We start from the raw sequence: 20,384 nt of genomic DNA on the forward strand, positions 1-20,384 counted from the left end.
CTAACATGCTATACAGTTTTTACTATAAATCTGTCATTGGAGCCCTATTCTATTTAACTGGGACCAACTCTGTTTCACATACCTTCAAGTTCATGTAGAAAATCTGATGTATGATGGCAGAAAGGGATAGGAATAGAATACAATCATTTGATTTGGGGTGAATCTGGAGAAAATTAAGCCTATACAGGTAGGAATGACATTATGATATAGAAAAAAATAGCACTGAATCTCTGATCAGAGGACCTTCAGTTAAACTCTGACCCTTACTTATTACTTGTATGTGATAGTAACTTGGACAGTTACTATCTTGAGCCTATTTCCTTATTGTAAAATAAGGGAGTTTCACCAGAAGAACTCCCAGGAAAGTCTTTTGCACCTCATTCATTGAAGTTTCTCATAACATATTTGCTTAAGCTTCTTTACCTATCTATTACGTTCTATTTGGCATTATGGTTATTTGTGAACATAACATTCTAGTAGATTGTAAGACCCTTGAAATCAAGACCGTATTATGTCTTTCTTTGTATTCTGCATGCTTAGTATGCTCAAAATAGGATTTAATTTCCTGACACAGCTGATTCCCATTAACCAACGCTTTCATAGTCTCACTTTCATTTAATTTTTTAGTGGCATAATTAGAAGCTTTTCTGACCCAGAATATTTTCTTCTTTCAATTTTCAGTTGCAAGATTTCCATCCTTCTTTATGCTAAAGATATAATACTACTCTTTGCATACAAAGTACTGCTGTCCAAACTTGAAGACAAACACTGCAAAAAAAAAATCTTTAAACACTGATGATTCAAGGACAAAGTACAGGTCATTTTTTACTAAATAAAACTCCATTGCTCTCAATGAACTCCAAATAGTCAGCTGAGGGACCCAAGCCAGGTGTTCAAATATCCAGGCCCTGATTTCAATAACACTTTGCTGGGATGATTTCCAAAGCTCCAAAAGAACAATGATCATAATTCTTAAAAACAAAACAAAACATTGGAATAGTACTGAATTTCTACCAGCCCAAATAATGACAGGGTATTCTGAATATCCCATAGTGGAACTATGCAATGAGTAGCCTAAGTTCTTTGAGAAGGAAAGAGATGGATATAAGAAAATTTACAAGTTAGAAACTCAGAATTAATATATATATGTTTTAATTTATAATAGAAACAGAAATAAAAGAAATAGAAATCAAAAATAGAAACAAAACAAGTCATCAGAACCTGCTTACTTTTATCTTTCTCATAGCAGCCCATGCAAAGGTTAGATTCTCCCCAAAAGGGAGACCATATTCTTGTGACTATGACCAAATAACTGCAAGAAACAGACAGGATCCCCTAAAGACCATCTGCTAAAACTGCTCTAGCTACAGAATTGTGAAGGCTGCATTTGGAACACTGCTTCACTGTTCTTACTTTTTCATCTGGTTGGATTCATAGTTCTCCTTAAAATGTGTAGGATTAGTATTAAATATAGGCTTAGAATCCCATCTCTGCCACTTAATACCAATGTAACATTATGTGACACTTGTTGTTCAGTCATTTTCAGTTGTGTCCCTCTCTTTGTGACCCTATTTGGGCTTTTCTTAGCAATGATACTGGAGTTGTTTGCCATTTCCTTCTTCAGCTCATTTTACAGATGAGAAAAATGAGACAAACAGGGTTAAGTGACTTTTCTAGGGGTTAGTGTCTGAGGCCAGATTTGAACTCATGAAAATGAGTCTTCTTGACACTCAATATACTGTGCCATTTAGCTGCCCCTAACAGGTGACTAACTAACCTTAGACAAGTTGTCTTATCTTTCTACAGCTAAGTCTTTTCATCTGTAACACAATAGCATGTTAGTAGATGCGCTCTAATACTCTTTCCAGCTCTAAATTCTCTGATTTTAAAATTCCTATCCACTGGTTTGAATCTTTGAATCAAACCTTTATTTTGATGTGCTGACTATGTCATATGTTTTATCCTGGAAGCATAGAATAATTTAAAGTGATCAGAGTAGGTAACCTGACCTGGTCCATCATACATTTGTCAAGGTCAGATAATCTTTTCTTTCAATCTGTTTCTTTACCATACCCATATAAATACCACCAGGTCCTGATATTCCAGCCAAGCTGTGACAGAGGCTGGCACTAAAGAAAAGTGCCAAGCTGAAGAGTATGTGAAATTGATCACCTTGATGGGGGAGGGGCCTGAGGAGTGGATTCTGGAGGAGGAGGAAACTCTAGCTTGGAGAACAGTGAGGGTCTCTCAGTCTTGAGAAGCCGAAGAGAGAAGTTGGGAAAAGACTTTTTCCTGAGAGTTACCCATTTTTCCTGCTGGTGACTGGAAATCCTTCCCCCCAACACTTCCCAATTGAAGGGACTTCTGAAGAGAAACCTGAGCAGACTTTGCCTCAGCTCCTGTTGCCCAGGGGTGAGTCAACCTGACTTTCTTCCAAGACCTGAGTCCCCCCCCCCAAACTCAAGAAGGGAGGGAAAAGGGTTTAGATAGAGACCGTGATCCCCTTTCCCACATTCCTTTTTCCACTCTTCCTTGCCCATTGTTTCCTTTTGTATTATGTGATTGAGTTAACATTCAAAGTTATCTGTTCCCCAAGCTGAGTGTGAGTGAACTGATCAAAGGGAGACCTTTTGGTCTTGAGTAGTGAGGGGGGACAAGAGGGACAAGAGCAAATTGGGGAGAGCAGCTTTAGCTAAGGAGGGAAGGCAGAAGGGGGAAAATCTTCAATACCCCCTTTCCTCTCTGAGCCAACCCATTACATATGCTGTCTCCCCTGAACCCTGCTTTGAGAAGGGGTTCTCTCCTTCCCCCTCTCTATACCAAAAATCCAAGCTTCCCTTTGGGGTACAAAACTTCCCTCACTCTTATCTTTTTTTTTAAGACAGTCTTCTCAAGACCCAGAGACCCTCACTGTTCTCCAAGCCAGAGTCTCCTCCTCCTCTGGAATCCACTCCTTGGGCCCCTCCCCTGTCGAGGTGATCAATTTCACATACTCGTCAGTCTGGCACTTTTCTCTAGTGCCAGTCTCTGTCACAAAGCTCCATCTATGGAAGACACAGGTAGAAGAAATTCCTTATTATTTTTATTCTCCTCTGTTCTTAGTGGATAATTTATCTACAATCCATAGAGCAACATAAAAAGAGTTTAAGTTATTTATCATCATGGGCAGCTCAATAAATCTTTGTTCAACTCGATTGAATAATTCGAAGGATTTTGCTATTTTCACTGGTTACTTCCAAAATCAGAGCTCAAGTTATTTTAGACACTATGGTTAGGATGAGGTGATGTATTTCTTTGAGGTTTCCTTTCATGAAATGTTACCTATTTTTATACTCAGAAACACATTCTAGCTTTGCTCTCTTTTGATCTTTAAAACATTTTAAAGATCACTTTGCTATTTATTCTGTCCTCTGCAAGTTTTGCAATAAAGCCAAAGGCAATAATGTTCTGTCCTGACATGTCAGATTCAAGTGTCAAATCAAATGAGTGTTATAGACATTAAGTATTATAGTAGTTCTGATGGAGGATGAAAGACCTTTGGGCTGGATTAGAAGGGAGATTTTTTTCTTTTTCTTTTTTATTACAAAAAATTCAATAGATATCTTTTGTTTTTTTTAATATTACATTTATTTCTGAATATACCCTTTCTTTCTTGTCCACCCAATGCACCATTTTCTCATAGCATTGATTTTTTAAAGGTTCCCTCAAAACCTATTGATTTATCTATTGTATTTGACAATATACAGAACATCATATTTTTTCATCTCTTCTTTGGCACCAGGCTTGGCCATGATAATTATATTGTATTGAGTTTTATTTTATCATTCTTTTCATTTACATTCTTGTGGTCACTGTGTATATTTTCTCCAATGATTCTTCTTACTTCTTGTCATACATAGTGACTGTATGACCTGGGGGTAGTGCATATGTGTTCTCTCTCTCTGTCTCTCCCTCTCTCTGTCTCTCTCTTTCTCTCTGTCTGTCTGTCTCTCTTTCTTGCTTTCTCTCACTTTCTCTCCCTCCTTCTCTCTTTTGCTCTGCCTCTCTCTCTCACATGCTCTCAATTTCTTTGTAATCTTATAGCAACCTCTTAGTATTCTTGGAAATGCTTAAAACTCTATATTGCAGGATGGTTGATAACCTACATTGGTAGAGTAATTTTCCTCCAAAATTAGTGAAATCATAGGTCCTTTCCTAATCCCTGAATTCTATTTTCTTACTTTACTCTGTATATGTTCATGTCTTTCTATGTCTGTCTGAATTTTTCATATTTGTTACTTCTTATGGTATGATGATATACTATTATAATCATGTACTGTGATAAAGCATGGAAAGGTTTGCAATTTGCAAAACTCTGCAAGAACTGAAAAGTGCAAACCTAGGTATGATTGACAGTGGCATGTAACCAAGGGTCACATGGGAACCTAAGCTGGAGGATCTGGGAATACTCCATCTTGCCCCAACAGACTTTTCTTCTGGCCTCCTGAGGAAGTCAAGAGGAAGGTCTGAAGAGGATTTTCCCTGTGTTGAACTGAGGAAGGGTTCCTGTATTTGGTAGCATTCAGTCTCACTTGGACATCAGGACTGGCTTGGACATCTAACAACAAAAGATCCTGACTCTTAACTGTTTTTTTGGACCCCGGCTGAGTAAGATTTGGGAACTTGGTTAAGTTTTAGTTTAGTAACCTAGTTAGCATAGCTAGTTAGTTTTTAAATAAGAATAAGCATAAGTAAATCACTAAGCCCTTATTCTTTTCCCTTCCAAAACAATAAAGTAGATTTTTATATGTTTTCCCCTCTTATATAGGCACTCATTTAATTTTTAGTTCTTTGTTAACACAAACTTATTGCTATAAATTTTTGCCATAAACTTGATTTTTCTGTGTTTAACCACTTAAGTATACTAACATCAAGATTTGTGGTACAAAAGGTACAGATATTTAAGTCACCTTTCTCCCCACATAATTCCAAATTTCTAGAATGGTCAGACCAATTCACAACTCTGTAGAGTGTAATAGTGTTCCAGAGGAGGTAAATTCTTCAAGGAAGAGATGCTACTTGAGCTGAGCCTTATAGAATGAGTAGGTTTTATAAAAGGCAGAAAAGAAGAGAAAAACATTCTAAGAGAAAGATAGATATGAATAAGGTATAATTGGGAGATAGTATCGATAATGACCTGTTTTGAGCAAGGACAAGGCAGATCTGGATTATAGATTTTGCCTTTGAAATTTAAAGTCCAGGATAAGAATTCTGTTTTTTATCCTTTAGTGCAAATTACAGAAGATTATTGAATGAGGAATTGACATAAAGAGCAGTGTTTTAAGAAGTCATCTGCTGCAAAAGAAATTTGAGTTAATGAATCCTTTAAAGGGTCATAAAAAGAGCTTGGCATAAAAGAGCATTTATGATAGAGAGTAAAGGCCAGATTACAAAAAAAAATATGTGGAAGAATAGAACATGTATAGAATTATCTATAGGAATTCCTTCTGTTTGGACTTTGTGTAGGGCATCTTCCATGACAGTAATGAACACCATTGACAAGGAAATGCCTTCTGTTTTATGCTTTACATAATATTAATAGTCAGAAAATATTGACTCCATTGGGTAGATGAAGGACATAGAAGTTTCCCAAAAGATGAGAAGACATGGAAGGCTTCCAATTTCTACCAGTGGAGAGAATATATAACTTAATAAGATGACTGATAAAAGTAACAAAGAAGGGGAAATGTGTTGCAATGGAAGGAATGCTACTTTTGAATCCAGATGACAAAGGTTCAAATCCCTGCTCAGCCAGTTATTATCTTGGAAAATCATTTAGCTGGTACAGTGCTCATTTTTCTCATGTATAAAGTGAAGGGATTGGACTACATGTCTTTAGACTACAAGGATTCTAAATCCCCGATTCCTCCCTTTCTTCATCTATAGAATGGGGAACTTTGCATAGATAACCTCTAATCAGACCTCATGGAGGTAGTCTTAAAATAATAGGATTTAGAACTAGAAGGGTCTACTGAGGTCATGTTAATGATATTGAGAATTATGAAAAATTTTAAGGTTTGTAAAGTGCTTTACAAATATTATCTAATTTTTTCTCACAACAACCCTGAGAGTTAGAGGCTATCATTACCCCTATTTTTAGGAATCAAGGAAATAGCTGTTAAGAAACTTGCCTAGAGTCATATAGTTATTTTTTTTAAACATTATTTTATTTGGTCGTTTTCATACATTATTCACTGGAAACAAAGATCATTTTCTTTTCCTCCCCTCCCCCCCCCCGCCTTTCCCTCTCCCATAGCTGACGCATGATTCCACTGGTTATCACATGTGTTCTTAACTCGAACCCATTTCCCTGTTGTTGGAATTTGCATTATAGTGTTCATTTAGAGTCTCTCCTCAGTCTTATCTCCTCCAACCCTGTAGTCAAGCAGTTGCTTTTCATCGGTGTTTTTACTCCCACAGTTTATCCTCTGCTTGTGGGTACTATTTTTTTTTTAGATCCCTGCAGATTGTTCAGGGAAATTGCATTGATACTAATGGAGAAGTCCATCACCTTCGATTGTACCACAATGTATCAGTCTCGGTGTATAATGTTTTCCTGGTTCTGCTCCTTTCGCTCTGCATCACTTCCTGGAGGTTGTTCCAGTCTCCATGGAATTCCTCCACTTTATTATTCCTTTTAGCACAATAGTATTCCATCACCAACATATACCACAATTTGTTCAGCCATTCTCCAATTGAAGGGCAGCCCCTCATTTTCCAATTTTTGGCCACCACAAAGAGCGCAGCTATGAATATTCTTGTACAAGTCTTTTTGTCCATTATCTCTTTGGGGTACAAGCCCAGCAGTACTATGGCTGGATCAAAGGGCAGACATTCTTTTATCCCCCTTTGGGCATAGTTCCAAATTGCCCTCCAGAATGGTTGGATCAATTCACAACTCCACCAGCAATGAATTAATGTCCTCACTTTGCCACATCCCCTCCAGCATTGATTACTTTCCATAGCTGTCATGTTAGCCAATCTACTAGGTGTGAGGTGATACCTCAGAGTTGTTTTGATTTGCATCTCTCTGATTATAAGAGATGTAGAGCACTTTTTCATGTGCTTATTAATAGTTTTGATTTCTTTGGCTGCAAACGGCCTGTTCATGTCCCTTGCCCATTTGTCAATTGGAGAATGGCTTGATTTTTTGCACAATTGATTTAGTTCTTTATAAATTTGAGTAATTAAACCTTTGTCAGAGGTTGTTATGAAGATTGTTTCCCAATTTGTTGCTGCCCTTCTGATTTTGGTTACATTGGTTTTGTTTGTACAAAAACTTTTTAATTTGATGTAATCCAGATTATTTATTTTGCATTTTGTAACTCTTTCTAATTCTTGCTTGGTTTTGAAGTATTTCCCTTCCCAAAGGTCTGACATGTATACTATTCTGTGTTCGCCTAATTTTCTTATAGTTTCCTTCTTTATGTTCAAGTCATTCACCCATTTTGAATTTATCTTGGTGTAGGGTGTGAGGTGTTGATCTAAGCCTAATCTTTCCCACACTGTCCTCCAATTTTCCCAGCAGTTTTTATGAAATAGTGGATTTTTGTCCCAAAAGCTGGGATCTTTGGCTTTGTCATATACTGTCTTGCTGAGGTTGCTTGCCCCCAGTCTATTCCACTGATCCTCCTTTCTGTCTCTTAGCCAGTACCAAATTGTTTTGATGACTGCTGCTTTGTAATATAGTCTGAGATCTGGGACTGCAAGACCCCCTTCCTTTGTATTTTTTTTTCATTATTTCCCTGGATATCCTTGATCTTTTGTTCTTCCAAATGAACTTTGTTATGGTTTTTTCTAAATCAGTAAAAAAAATTTTTGGAAGTTCCATGGGTATGGCACTAAATAGATAGATGAGTTTGGGTAGGATGGTCATTTTTATTATATTGGCTCGTCCTACCCATGAGCAGTTAATGTTCCTCCAATTGTTCAAGTCTAGTTTTAGTTGTGTGGAAAGTGTTTTGTAGTTGTGTTCATATAGATCCTGTGTTTGTCTCGGGAGATAGATTCCTAAGTATTTTATTTTTGTCTAGGGTAATTTTGAATGGGATTTCTCTTTCTAGTTCTTGCTGCTGAGCTATGTTGGAATTATATAGAAATGCTGATGACTTATGTGGGTTTATTTTGTATCCTGCAAATTGCTAAAGTTGTTGATTATTTCGATTAGCTTTTTGGTTGAATCTCTAGGATTCTTTAAGTAGACCATCATGTCATCTGCAAAGAGCAATAATTTGGTCTCCTCCTTGCCTATTTTGATGCCTTCAATTTCTTTTTCTTCTCTAATTGCTACTGCTAGTGTTTCTAATACAATGTCAAATAATAGAGGTGACAATGGGCATCCTTGTTTCACTCCTGATCTTAATGGGAATGGATTTAGTTTATCCCCATTGCAGATGATATTAGCTGATGGTTTTAGATATATACTGTTTATTATTTTTAGGAATGACCCTTCTATTCCTATGCTTTCTAGTGTTTTTAGTAGGAATGGGTGTTGTATTTTATCAACGGCCTTTTCTGCATCTATTGAGATAATCATGTGGTTCTTGTTGATTTGCTTGTTGATGTGGTCAATTATGTGGATAGTTTTCCTAATATTGAACCAGTCCTGCATCCCTGGTATAAATCCTACTTGATCATGGTGGATGACCCTTCTAATCACTTGCTGGAGTCTTTTTGCTAGTATCTTATTTAAGATTTTTGCATCTATATTCATTAGGGAGATTGGTCTATAATTTTCTTTCTCTGTTTTTGGCCTGCTTGGTTTTGGAATCAGTACCATGCTTGTGTCATAAAAGGAGTTTGGTAGAACTTCCTCTTTGCTTATTATGTCAAATAGTTTGTATAGAATTGGAATTAACTGTTCTCTGAATGTTTAATAGAATTCACTGGTGAATCCTTCAGGCCCTGGGGATTTTTTCTTAGGAAGTTCTTTGATGGCCTGTTGGATTTCTTTTTCTGATATGGGATTATTTAAGAAAACTATTTCTTCTTCTGTTAGTCTAGGCAATTTATATTTTTGTAAATATTCATCCATATCACCTAGGTTGGTATATTTATTGCCATATATTTGGGCAAAGTAGTTTTTAATGATTGCCTTAATTTCCTCTTCATTGGAGGTGAGATCCCCCTTTTCATCCTTGATGCTGTTAATTTGCCTTTCTTCTTTCCTTTTTTTAATTAGATTAACCAGTACTTTGTCTATTTTGTCTGTTTTTTCAAAGTACCAGCTTCTAATCTTGTTTATTAGCTTAATAGTTCTGTCACTTTCTATTTTATTAATTTCTCCCTTAATTTTTAGGATCTCTAGTATGGTTTTCTTCTGGGGGTTTTTAATTTGTTCATTCTCAAGTTTTTTGATTTGCATTTCCAATTCCTTGGTCTCTGTTAATATATGCACTCATAGATATGAATTTTCCTCTAAGTACTGCCTTGGCTGCATCCCACAAGGTTTGAAAGGATGTTTCGCCGTTGTCATTTTCTTCAACGAAATTAATTGTTTCTATGATTTCTTCTCTAACTATCCGATTTTGGAGTATCATGTTATTTAATTTCCAATTAATTTTTGATTTGGGTCTCCATGTACCCTTGTCAATCAATATTTTTATTGCCTTGTGATCTGAAAAGGCTGCAGTTATTATTTCTGCTTTTCTGCATTTGAGTGCCATGTTTCTATGACCTAGTGTATAATCTATTTTTGTGAATGTGCCATGTGGTGCTGAAAAGAAGGTGTATTCTTTTTTGTCCCTATTTATTTTTCTCCATATGTCTATTAACTCTAATTTTTCTAAGATTTCATTCACCTCTTTTACCTCTTTCTTGTTTATTTTTTGGTTTGATTTATCTAAATTTGATAGTGGTTGCTTCAAGTCTCCCACTAATATGGTTTTACTGTCTATTTCCTCCTTCAATTCTCCTAGTTTCTCCATTAAAAATTTGGATGCTATACCATTTGGTGCATACATGTTGATTAGTGATATTTCCTCATTGTCTATACTCCCTTTTAGCAGAATATATTTACCTTCCCTATCCCTTTTGATCAGGTCTATTTGTGCTTTGGCTTTGTCAGATATCATGATTGCAACTCCTGCCTTCTTTCTATCAGTTAAGGCCCAAAAGGTCTTACTCCAACCTTTAATTCTAACCTTGTGAGTGTCAACCCGTCTCATATGTGTTTCTTGAAGACAACATATGGTAGGGTTTTGGGTTCTAATCCAATCTGCTATTTGTCTACATTTTATGGGTGAGTTCATCCCATTCACGTTCAAAGTTATGATTGTTATTTGTGGATTCGCTGGCATTTTGATGTCTTCCCCTAGTTCTGACCTTTCTTCTTTAGCTTTCTCCTTTTGAACCAGTGATTTACTTTAGGTCAGTCCCCCTAGTCCCCTCCCTTGAGATGCTTCCCTTTCTAGCCCCTCCCTTTTTATGCTCCCTTTCCCTCCCCCCTCTCCTTCCCTCCCTTTTTATACTCCTTCCCCCTCCCCCTCCTTAATTTTCCTTTCTTTCTTGCCCTAATGGATAAGATAGAATTCAGGATCCCACTGGATCTAGATGTTCTTCCCTTTCAGATTTGATTTCACTGAGAGTAAGGTTTAAGTAATTCCACATCACACTCTCTTCCTCTCCTTCTCATATGAGAGTTCTTCCCCTCCCCTTCCCATGTGTATCTTTATATGGGAAAGTTTATTCTATTGATTCCCCCCCCCCCATTTCTTGAAGTTAATCTTAGTATTATCGTGGTTCCCCCCTCCCTTTTCCTTTCTTTGCCCCCACTTTCCCCAAATCTTCTTAATGCCCCAATCTTTCCCTATGCATATTTCTTCTAACTACTCTTATGATGCTACAATTTATGAGAGTTACACAAAACATTTCCTCACATATTAATATATATAATTTGATGTAAATGTAGTCCTTATAGAAGAGAGTTTGACTTAAAGAAAAAGATAAGATTTATCTCCTTTTCCCTTTCTTTCATATTTACCTTTTCTTGTTTCTCTTGCTTTCTGTGCTTGGATAGAGAACTTTCCACAGAGCTCTGGTCTTTTCTTAGCAAATGCTTGGAAATCTTCTATTTTGTTGAATGCCCATACTTTCCCCTGGAAGTATATAGTCAGTTTTGCTGGGTAGTTGATTCTTGGTTGGAGACCCAGCTCTCTTGCCTTTCTAAATATCATGTTCCATGCTTTGCGGTCTCTTAGTGTGTTAGCTGCTAAGTCATGTGTGATCCTTATGGGAGCCCCCTTATATCTGAAGCTCTTCTTCTTGGCTTCTTGTAGGATTTTCTCCTTTACTTGGAAGCTCTTGAATTTGGCAATTACATTCCTAGGGGTTGTCTTTTGGGGATTTAGTATAGAAGGTGTTCTATGAATCCTTTCTATTTCTATTTTGCCCCCTTGCTGCAGAACGTGAGGGCAATTTTCTTTTATAATCTCCTGTAGAATAATATCGAGTTTATTGTTTATCTCTGGTTTTTCTGGGAGACCGATAATTTGGAGATTTTCTCTTCTCCCTCTGTTTTCCAGATCTGTGACCTTCTCAGTGAGATATTTTATGTTTTCTTCTAATTCATTAATTTTTTGGGTTTGCTTTATTGATTCTTGCTGTTTTATCATCTTGCTTTCTTCGAGGTGCTTAATTCTGGTCGTTAGGGACTGGTTTTGCTTTTCAGCCTTGTCTGCCCTTCTATTGGATGCTTCGAGTTCTTTTTCCAATTGAGCATTCTTATCTGTCAGACAGCTGATCTCTTTCTCCCATTTTTCTTTCCAGGTTTCCATCTTTTGGATAAGTTCCAGTTTGAGATCTTCCAGAGCTTGTTGATAGTTTCCATTTTGGGAGGCATGTTCTGAATTTTTTTGGATTTCCTCCTCATTCTCCTCTTTTCCTTGGGTACTTCCACCATAAAAGTTTTCAATAGTCACTTTTTTCCCTTTCTTCCTGGAGGCTTGATTTTGGGCCATTTGATCCATCCCTTTTGTGGTTTTATTCCCCTTTCCTTTTTGGTCTGGGATCTGGGTTATATGGGTGGTTTTTCTGTGAATTTAGGTTGCTTCAGACTAGTTCTTCCCAGCCTCCGAGGTTTCTTAGAGCACTGGGTCCCTGATCACAGCCACACTGCCCAAGTGTTCAGCTCCACCCAGATAATCAATGCATGGTCCACCCCTGGTGTTTAGCTCCGCGGAGATGTTCAGCACAGCCGCCCCAAGTACAGCTCCGCTGAAGAGCTGGATTCTCCAGTGAAACCACCCTGAGACATTTTTTCCTGGCAGTCCCAGATCCCAAGGACCCTGGAGTCCCCCCCCCCCAGACAGAGACGTTCCCCACTCACTTGCTGTCCCAGTGATCGCTCAGGTAGCTCACTCTGGTTTAGTGGGGGAGGTGGGGTGGGGGAAGGGCGGCTCAGTTCACTTTTCTGTGCAAGCTTTTCCTCCTTATTATAGTGTGGAAATGTTCAAGCCCCAGGTACCTTCGCCTCTGTGGAGTACTGGGAGTACCGGGGTGTCCTTCTGTTCCTCCAAAGGTGATTTTTATGCTCCTTTGATGTAGTCTATTTCGTTTGGTGCCGGGGAGAGGAAGCGTGTGGCGTCTAGATTGCAGCCATGATTACTCAGAAGTCGAGTCATATAGTTATTAAATGTTTGAGATCAGATTTGAACTCAGTTCTTCCTGACTCCAGGACCAATATGCTATCTTTCACTCCATCTAGCTGCCTCTAAAGAGGCATCTGGAGTAGTGTAGTACTCAAATGTGTACCATACCTTCATAGGCAGCTAGGTAGAGGCAGGAACATTTGAGTTACTAGCTATGCAACCCTTGACAAATCATAACCTCTTTTTGTTTCAGTTTCCTTAGCTGTAAAATATCTTGGTGTGAGAACCAAGTGAGATGATATTTGCTAAGTGTTTAGCATAGTACTTGGCACATAGTAGGCACTTAGTTTATTTTTTTAATACTTGTTTCTTGTTGTTCAAGTGGAATAACAGATTTGGAGTCCTTGATATGAATCTTACCTGTGTGATTATAAGCAGGTCATTTAACATCTGTCTGAATCTCAGTTTCCTCAACTGCAAATCGGGAATAAGATATCTCTGTGAGGTTCAAAAGTGATAATGTAAGACATGCAAAGTCAGAGAAATGTTAGTTATTATTACCCAGTACAATTGCCTCATTTGGGAGATGAGGAAACTGAAGCTCATAGATGACAAATAGAACACAGGCTCGTGGAGATGGCAATTATGGAGTAAGTGCTATTTGTGAGATCTAAATGGATGTATCCAGATTACAAGTCCAATCCTTATTTGTTATTCTGAATTGAGAGTCAAAAATAAAACTTTTTTTAAAACTGCTTCTCCCTTTGCTCACTTCCCCTTGTTTTTATTCAATCAGCTAGCAATAATTAAATAGGACAAATAAGCAAGCAAACAGATGAAGTAGAATTAAGGATAGATTCAGAATTAAGAGAATTTAGGTTTGATCTTTTGCTTTACTCAGCCAACAATAGATGAGTGATAACACTAATCTGAGTCTCATTTTCTCCATCTATAAAATGAGGGATTGGACTATGTATTCTTGAAGATTCCTTTTATCTTCTGCCTCTTAACAAATGTTTGTTGATTGATTCTACAATTTCATAATTAGAAAGATAGTCTATTTCTACAAATAGATATATAAATATCCTCAATAATCTTTTGTTATTATTTTAAATTTAAAATTAAGCATAACAGATCAGTACAGAGACAAAGAGCAAAGATAAAAATAGAACCATATTTTGTTTTTAACTCTCTAAGTATGCCATTTCACCCATTAGCCCTGAAAGTGGAGGGAGGAAGTGGTCACATTGGTCAGCTGGGCAGAGGGGCAAGGAATGCAAAAAAATGTCCTCAGGCTGATGGAAAGTGGGGGATGGAGCAGCCCCATTCTGGCATGCCTAGGCACACCTTCACCAGCACAGGTAGGGGAATAGCTTGAGATAATGTTATAGGATGTAGACATCTTATTGAGGACCTTGAATTCCAGAATCATTAACAGGAAGGAATCTTAGAGATCAACCAGTCTAAGCAGAGATATTAAATGATTTGCCCAAGACCATGCATATTGTAAGAGCCAAAGTAAGGACTCAAATCTATGTTTTTTTTTGACTCCAGATTAATGCAGCGATTTCAGCTTTCCATCTAAGTCAATAAATAGAAGACAAATTGCAAGGGACTTGGAGATTAAATAGGTGGTGATGAAATAGGGCAGTATTTATAAAAGTTTTTGTACAAATAAAATGAATGTAGCCAAGATTATAAGTAATTTTAGAAAAAAATTTTAGGTTGTTTCTTGGATAAAGGTCTCATATCTAAAATATATAGATAACTTTTTCAAATGCATAAGAATATGAAACTTTCCCCAAATGATAAATATTCAAAAGATATGAACAGATAGTTTTGGGATGAAGAAATCAAAACTATATATAATAATATGAAAAAAATGCTTCAAATCATTGTTCATTAGAGAAATGCATATCAAAACAACTATGAGACATCACCTTACACCAATCAGATTGGCTAAAAAAAGGTAAAAGGGCAAAATGACAAATGTTGCAGGGGATGTGGATGAATGGGGACACTAATACACTGTTGGTGGAACTGAATTGATTCAAACATTTTGGAGAGCAATTTGGAATTACACTCAGAGAATTAGAAAACTGTATACCTTTTGACACAGCAATACCTCTATTAGGTTTATTTCTTAATTTTATCAGGGAAAAAAGAAATATATATTCTAAAATATTTCTAGCAGCTCTCTTTATGATGGTTAAAAACTGGAAAATGAAGGGATATCTATCAATTGGGGAATGGCTAAAAAAGTTGTGGCATATTATTGTGATGGAATACTATTGCACTTTAAGATTTAATAGGTTAGTATTGGGGGAAAAAAAGCATGAAAAGATCTACATGAACTTATGAAGATTGAAAAGAACATAACCAAGACATCATGGTTAACAGATAAGTCTATGGCAAAAAAATAGAGTCAAATCAATCCACAATGATACTCAATTCAAGATCAATGAATCTTAGAGTTGGAAGAAACCTTAGTAGTTCCCTATTAGAGGTTCCTAATCAATGCTGGATATTATTTTTTTATTTTATTTAATTGATTAAGAAAAATTTTCCATGGTTACATGATTCATGTTCTTTCCCTCCCCTCTTCCAACCCCTCTCCAGTTACCAAGGCTCAGTTCCACTAGGTTTTACATGTATCATTGATCAAGACCTATTTCCTTATTATTGATATTTGCACTAGGATGATTGTTTAGAGTCCACATCCCCAATCATATCTCCTTCAACTCATGTGATCAAGCAGTTGTTTTTCTTCTGTGTTTCTGCTCCCATGGTTCTTTCTCTGAATGTGGATAGTGCTCTTTCTCGTAGATCCCTCAGAATTGTTCTGGATCATTGCACTGCTAATGCTGAATATTCTTGATAATAAACCCTCACAATGGTAGCCCAGCTTTTATTTGTATATTTTTGCTGTGAAGTGATTCATTGCTTCACCAAGCAGCTCTTCTCAGGGGCACCTAATTTAAGTAACTTCTCTGCCTGGGCCAAGTTGAGAGTTATTCAATTACCCCAACTGAGAAAACAGCGCACTTCTTTGAAAGGCTACTTATTGGGCTTTCTAACCAAATGATTCTTGTTCTTTCTACTCTTCTCTTCAGAGTACGTTTCACAATTTAATGGGAACAGGTAACCAGACATGGGTGAGTTCATTTATTCTCCTGGGTCTGTCTAGTGACTGGAAGACTCAGGTCTTGCTCTTTGTCCTGTTCCTGGCAATGTACCTGGTGACTGTGCTTGGGAATATCCTTATCATCATTCTGATCTGCCTCGACAGTCACCTCCACACACCAATGTATTTCTTTCTCACTAATCTCTCTCTCGTGGATGTTTCTTATGCGACCACCATTGTCCCCCAATTATTGGTTCATTTCCTGGAAGAAGAGAAATTAATTCCATACCTGAGTTGTGCCACACAATTATTTTTCTCCCTGGGACTAGGCGGGATTGAATTTGTTTTACTGGCAACCATGGCTTACGACCGCTACGTGGCCGTTTGCAACCCTTTGCGCTATTCGGCCATCATGCATGGCGGGCTTTGTGTCAGGCTGGTGACTGCCTCCTGGGTTGGTGGTTCCCTGAACTCTCTCATGCAGACAGCCATCACTTTTCAGCTCCCCATGTGCACAAACCGTGTCATTGACCACATATCATGTGAACTCTTAGCTTTAGTCCGCTTGGCCTGTGTGGACACCTCCTCCAATGAGGTTGCAATTATGGCCTCCAGCATTGTTTTGCTTATGACTCCATTCTTGCTGGTTCTGCTGTCCTATATCAAGATCATCTCTACTATACTGAAGATCCAGTCCACAGAGGGAAGGAAGAAAGCCTTTCAGACCTGTGCCTCCCACTTGACAGTGGTGGCTTTGTGCTATGGGATGGCCATTTTCACATACATTCAGCCCCACTCAAGCCCCAATATCCTTCAGGAGAAGATGATCTCGCTGTTCTATGCTCTCTTAACACCCATGCTGAACCCTCTGATTTACAGTGTGAGGAATAAGGAAGTGAAGGGAGCTTGGCAGAAACTGTTAGGACAGTTCTATGAATTAAAGTCAAAGCTGACATCCTCATGAGCCACCAGGAAAGGCCAGTGTCTTGTGTGACTCCCACCCAGACCTGAGTATAAATGACGAAAGCTACTCACATCTCTCTCCTCTCCCTTTTGAGAGATAGGAGAATTCTTCCTGTCCCTCTTTATTTTCAGCTTCCTTTTGTGTTTTGTCTTCCCCCAATGGATTGTAAGCTCTTCAAGGGCAAGGAATGCCTTTTATTTTTGTATTTATAGACCTGATGCCTAGCACAGTGCCTGGCACAGTAGTGGGAGCTTAACAAGTGTTTATTGACTATTGACATCTTATATAATATATTAAATTCTATTGTGTCACTTTAATGTACTTATATAATAATATATTATTATTATAACATAATAATATTTATTACCCCCCCATACTACAATCAGTCATGAAATGAGCACCAGTTCTTTTAATGAACAATTTCTTTTTTAAGAAAAAGAAATGAATTTAAATGCCAGAAGAATGGCTCAAAATAGCAAGTGACACATTGAGCCCAGTATAAGACAGCAAAGCTGAGTCAATAGGCTTACGTGCCAAGGTAGGAAAGTCTTTTAAAATCTCTAATACGTACAGCTTATTTTTTCTTAACTTTAGAAGTTCAACCTGTAGCGGTCAACCTTCACTTTTTGCCCATGCTTTACTTTTTCTCTCTTTTTGCAATCATATATGCCTATCTTCCCCTCCTCTCCTACTCATCCTTCTCACTGGAAATAAAAAATAAAAAGAAAACCATCATAACAGATATGCATAGTAAACAAAACATATTCCTGCATTTGATGTGTCTAAAAATGTGTCTTTTTCTGCATCTCCAGTCTATCACCTTTGTCCAGAGGTGTGTAGGAACCTCATACAACCAAAAATTAAGACAGGAGGGCTTCAATGGGGCCTTCTTCATTCTGAGGAAATGTGTTGTGTCTGCACAGAGCACAAACAGATTGGGAGAGTTAATTTAGGAGAAAGGTATCTCGTCAGGACAGCTATGTGGTGCTGTGGAGAGTGCTGGTCCTATAGTCAGGAAAGTTCAACTTCATGTTCAAATCTAGCCTCAGATGCTTACTAGCTGTGTGACTGGTCAAATCACATAACCTTGCTTGCCTCAGTTTCTCTTCTGTAAAACCAAACAGAGAAGAAAAAGACAAACCACTCCAATATCTCTGCCAAGAAAACTCCAAATGGGATCATGGAGGATTGTTTATAACTGAAAAATAACAACAAAAACTGATGGGGAGGTTAGATCAGGAATCCACCAAACCAGCTTTCTTGAAATTATAAAAATATAACCATAGGTCATATAGGCAAAGAAGCCATTGTTGTCTGACAGAAATATAAGACTATTCATTTGATAACCATTCATTAAATGTAAGGCATTATGAAAATCACTGGGATTCACAGACAAAAGGAAAAATGCTCCCTATCCTTAAGGACCTGACCCTATTGAAGTGATACACTTATACAGTCCAGTGTGTGCTCTTTAAGAGAAGGGCTATTTTTCATGTTGTCCTTGTAGCATCAGAATCTAACACAGTTCCCTTCCCATAATCAGTGTTTGACAAATAAATGTTGTTTCTTTTTTAAGTTTGATTGGATAAGTAAATAAGTGATCATTTGAGTGAGGGAACAAACCAACAGGGGAATCAAAAAAGACTTTATGTTACCATTGCACCTGAGTTGAGCCTTGAAGGAAACACAAGGTTCTAGGAGTGTCTGGTAAGGAGGGATAACATTCCCAGTTATGTCAGATCGCTTGGGCAAAAGCACAGATGTGAGCAACGGAATCCTGAATTTGAAGAACAAGAAATAGGTCAATCTGCTCAGGATGGAGAGTGCACTGAGGGGAGCAATGTGAAATAACCTTGGAAAGGAGAAGCAGTTCCAGTCTGTGATGAGTTTTAAATGCAAAACTGATAAATGGCAATAACATCATCAAACATTCTTGAGTGGCAGCGTGACATGATCAGACCAGATTTCCATATGGAAACAAATAGATGCCATGACTAAGGAAACTAACAGTTGAAGATATGTGCATATGTGTGAGTAGGTGTGAAATTAGTAGTTCCATACCTCCTAAGATATTGTCTAAAAATCAGCTATTATGTTTCTATTAAAAATCCACAATAAAATTAAAGATAGGTTGATATAGTGGGAAAGAGCACCAGCTTGAGAATCAGAGGAGATGGATTTGAATTCCTGTCTAATTCTTTTCTTTCTCTGTCTCACCTCTCTGAGTCTCAGTTATGTCATCTATAAAATAAGGGCTTGACCCTGCTTTCCTTTGCTGATCCTTTGAAGCTATAAACTTAGACAACTATATTATAAAGTGGATAGAGCATTCGATTCAAAGTTAGGAAAATTTAAGTTCAAATATTTATCAGCTTTGTGCTGCTGGGTAAATCTTAGAATTCAATGTCTTTGACAAGGAGAGCTGTGAAGACAAATTGCTTCAATAAGCCATGATGCTATCATTTAATATTTAGGAACTCTGCAAGTCCTAAAAAATATAGACCACTTCTGTAAGGAAGCAGGATTGCACAGATGAGTCCCACAGCAGTCCATGTGAAATCCGCAATCCAAATTTCTTGCAGGAGTGATAGGCTACTTATCTTACCTATAACTATTTTTTAAAGTCTGTATTTTAAAGGACATGTATTTTCCTAGTTCTGACCCTCAGAAAAGCTCAAAATCTTTCTTTCTTCAATATAATTAAGAGGCAATAAGTCAGGGGGCAGCTGGGTGTCTCAGTGGATTGAGAGCCAGGCCCAGAGATGGGAGGTCCTGGGTTCAAATATGATCTCAGACACTTCTTAGCTGTGTGAGCTTGGGCAAGTCACTTAACCCCCATTGCTTAGCCCTTGCCAGCCTTCTACCTTGGAACCAGTACAAAGTATTGATTCTAAAACAGTAGGTAAGAGTTTTTATTTTTTTTAAAAGATACAATAAATCTGAGGGAAGCAAAATAAGACAAATAGTAGTAAATAAATAAACAACATGTAGCAAAATAATTTACAAAAAGCTTAAGACAGGTTTCCATAGTTTCAAAGAGATTATTTCTTTTAATCCCATTTGATAGTCTCTGAAGGACCTCAGCACCCTTCCAATCTTTATCAGTCCTGGGGAAGTTGGCATTTTCATCTATAAGTTGGCATTTTTTTTCAACTTAATAACATTTCACAATACTTTACTTGCATAACTGCTCATTTGTTAGATGATGCAACCTACTCATACCCACTATCTGATTTTCTGTTGTTTTTAGATGACCTTGAATTTTAATTCTTGGGACAAAGTAGTATTACATAACACAAAGCCATTACTAATGTTAGAGTTGAACATTTATTTCAAAGAGAAGCTTTCATATGGCACAATAGAAAGAGGATTTTGAAAGTCAAGAGCTTGGATTCAGATCCTATCTTTGGGACTTACTGTGACCTGGGCAAAGTCATTTCATCTCTGAGTCTCAGTTTGCTCAGCCATAAAATACAGGGATTCAATATGATGATCATCAAAGTCCCATCCATCTCTCATTCTGTAATCTGGTGAATTGTGGATGTGGGGTAGGGGAGAGACAAGGTGGATGGAGCCATTTATTTACAACCTGAAAATATAGATTTTTGAAATTTATCTCTTCATTCTTTTAAACAGAGTAATAACCATAAGTCACTGCTCTGAAATATTG

At 37.5% G+C, this 20,384-nt stretch overlaps 2 protein-coding genes across 2 annotated transcripts in view; both read left to right on the forward strand.

The window, feature by feature from the left end:
* LOC100618787 (olfactory receptor-like protein OLF3) overlaps positions 1–20,384 on the forward strand; it is an 81,343-nt gene that overhangs the window by 16,068 nt on the left and 44,891 nt on the right. The window lies entirely within an intron of this gene.
* On the forward strand, positions 15,128–16,983 carry LOC100012347 (olfactory receptor-like protein OLF3). Its single transcript, XM_001366594.3, has one exon. The coding sequence runs from the start codon at positions 15,758–15,760 to the stop codon at positions 16,712–16,714; it is 957 nt and encodes a 318-aa protein (XP_001366631.2). The 5' UTR covers positions 15,128–15,757; the 3' UTR covers positions 16,715–16,983.

Source organism: Monodelphis domestica, chromosome 5, assembly GCF_027887165.1.
Source record: "Monodelphis domestica isolate mMonDom1 chromosome 5, mMonDom1.pri, whole genome shotgun sequence".
Lineage (NCBI taxonomy): Eukaryota > Metazoa > Chordata > Mammalia > Didelphimorphia > Didelphidae > Monodelphis > Monodelphis domestica.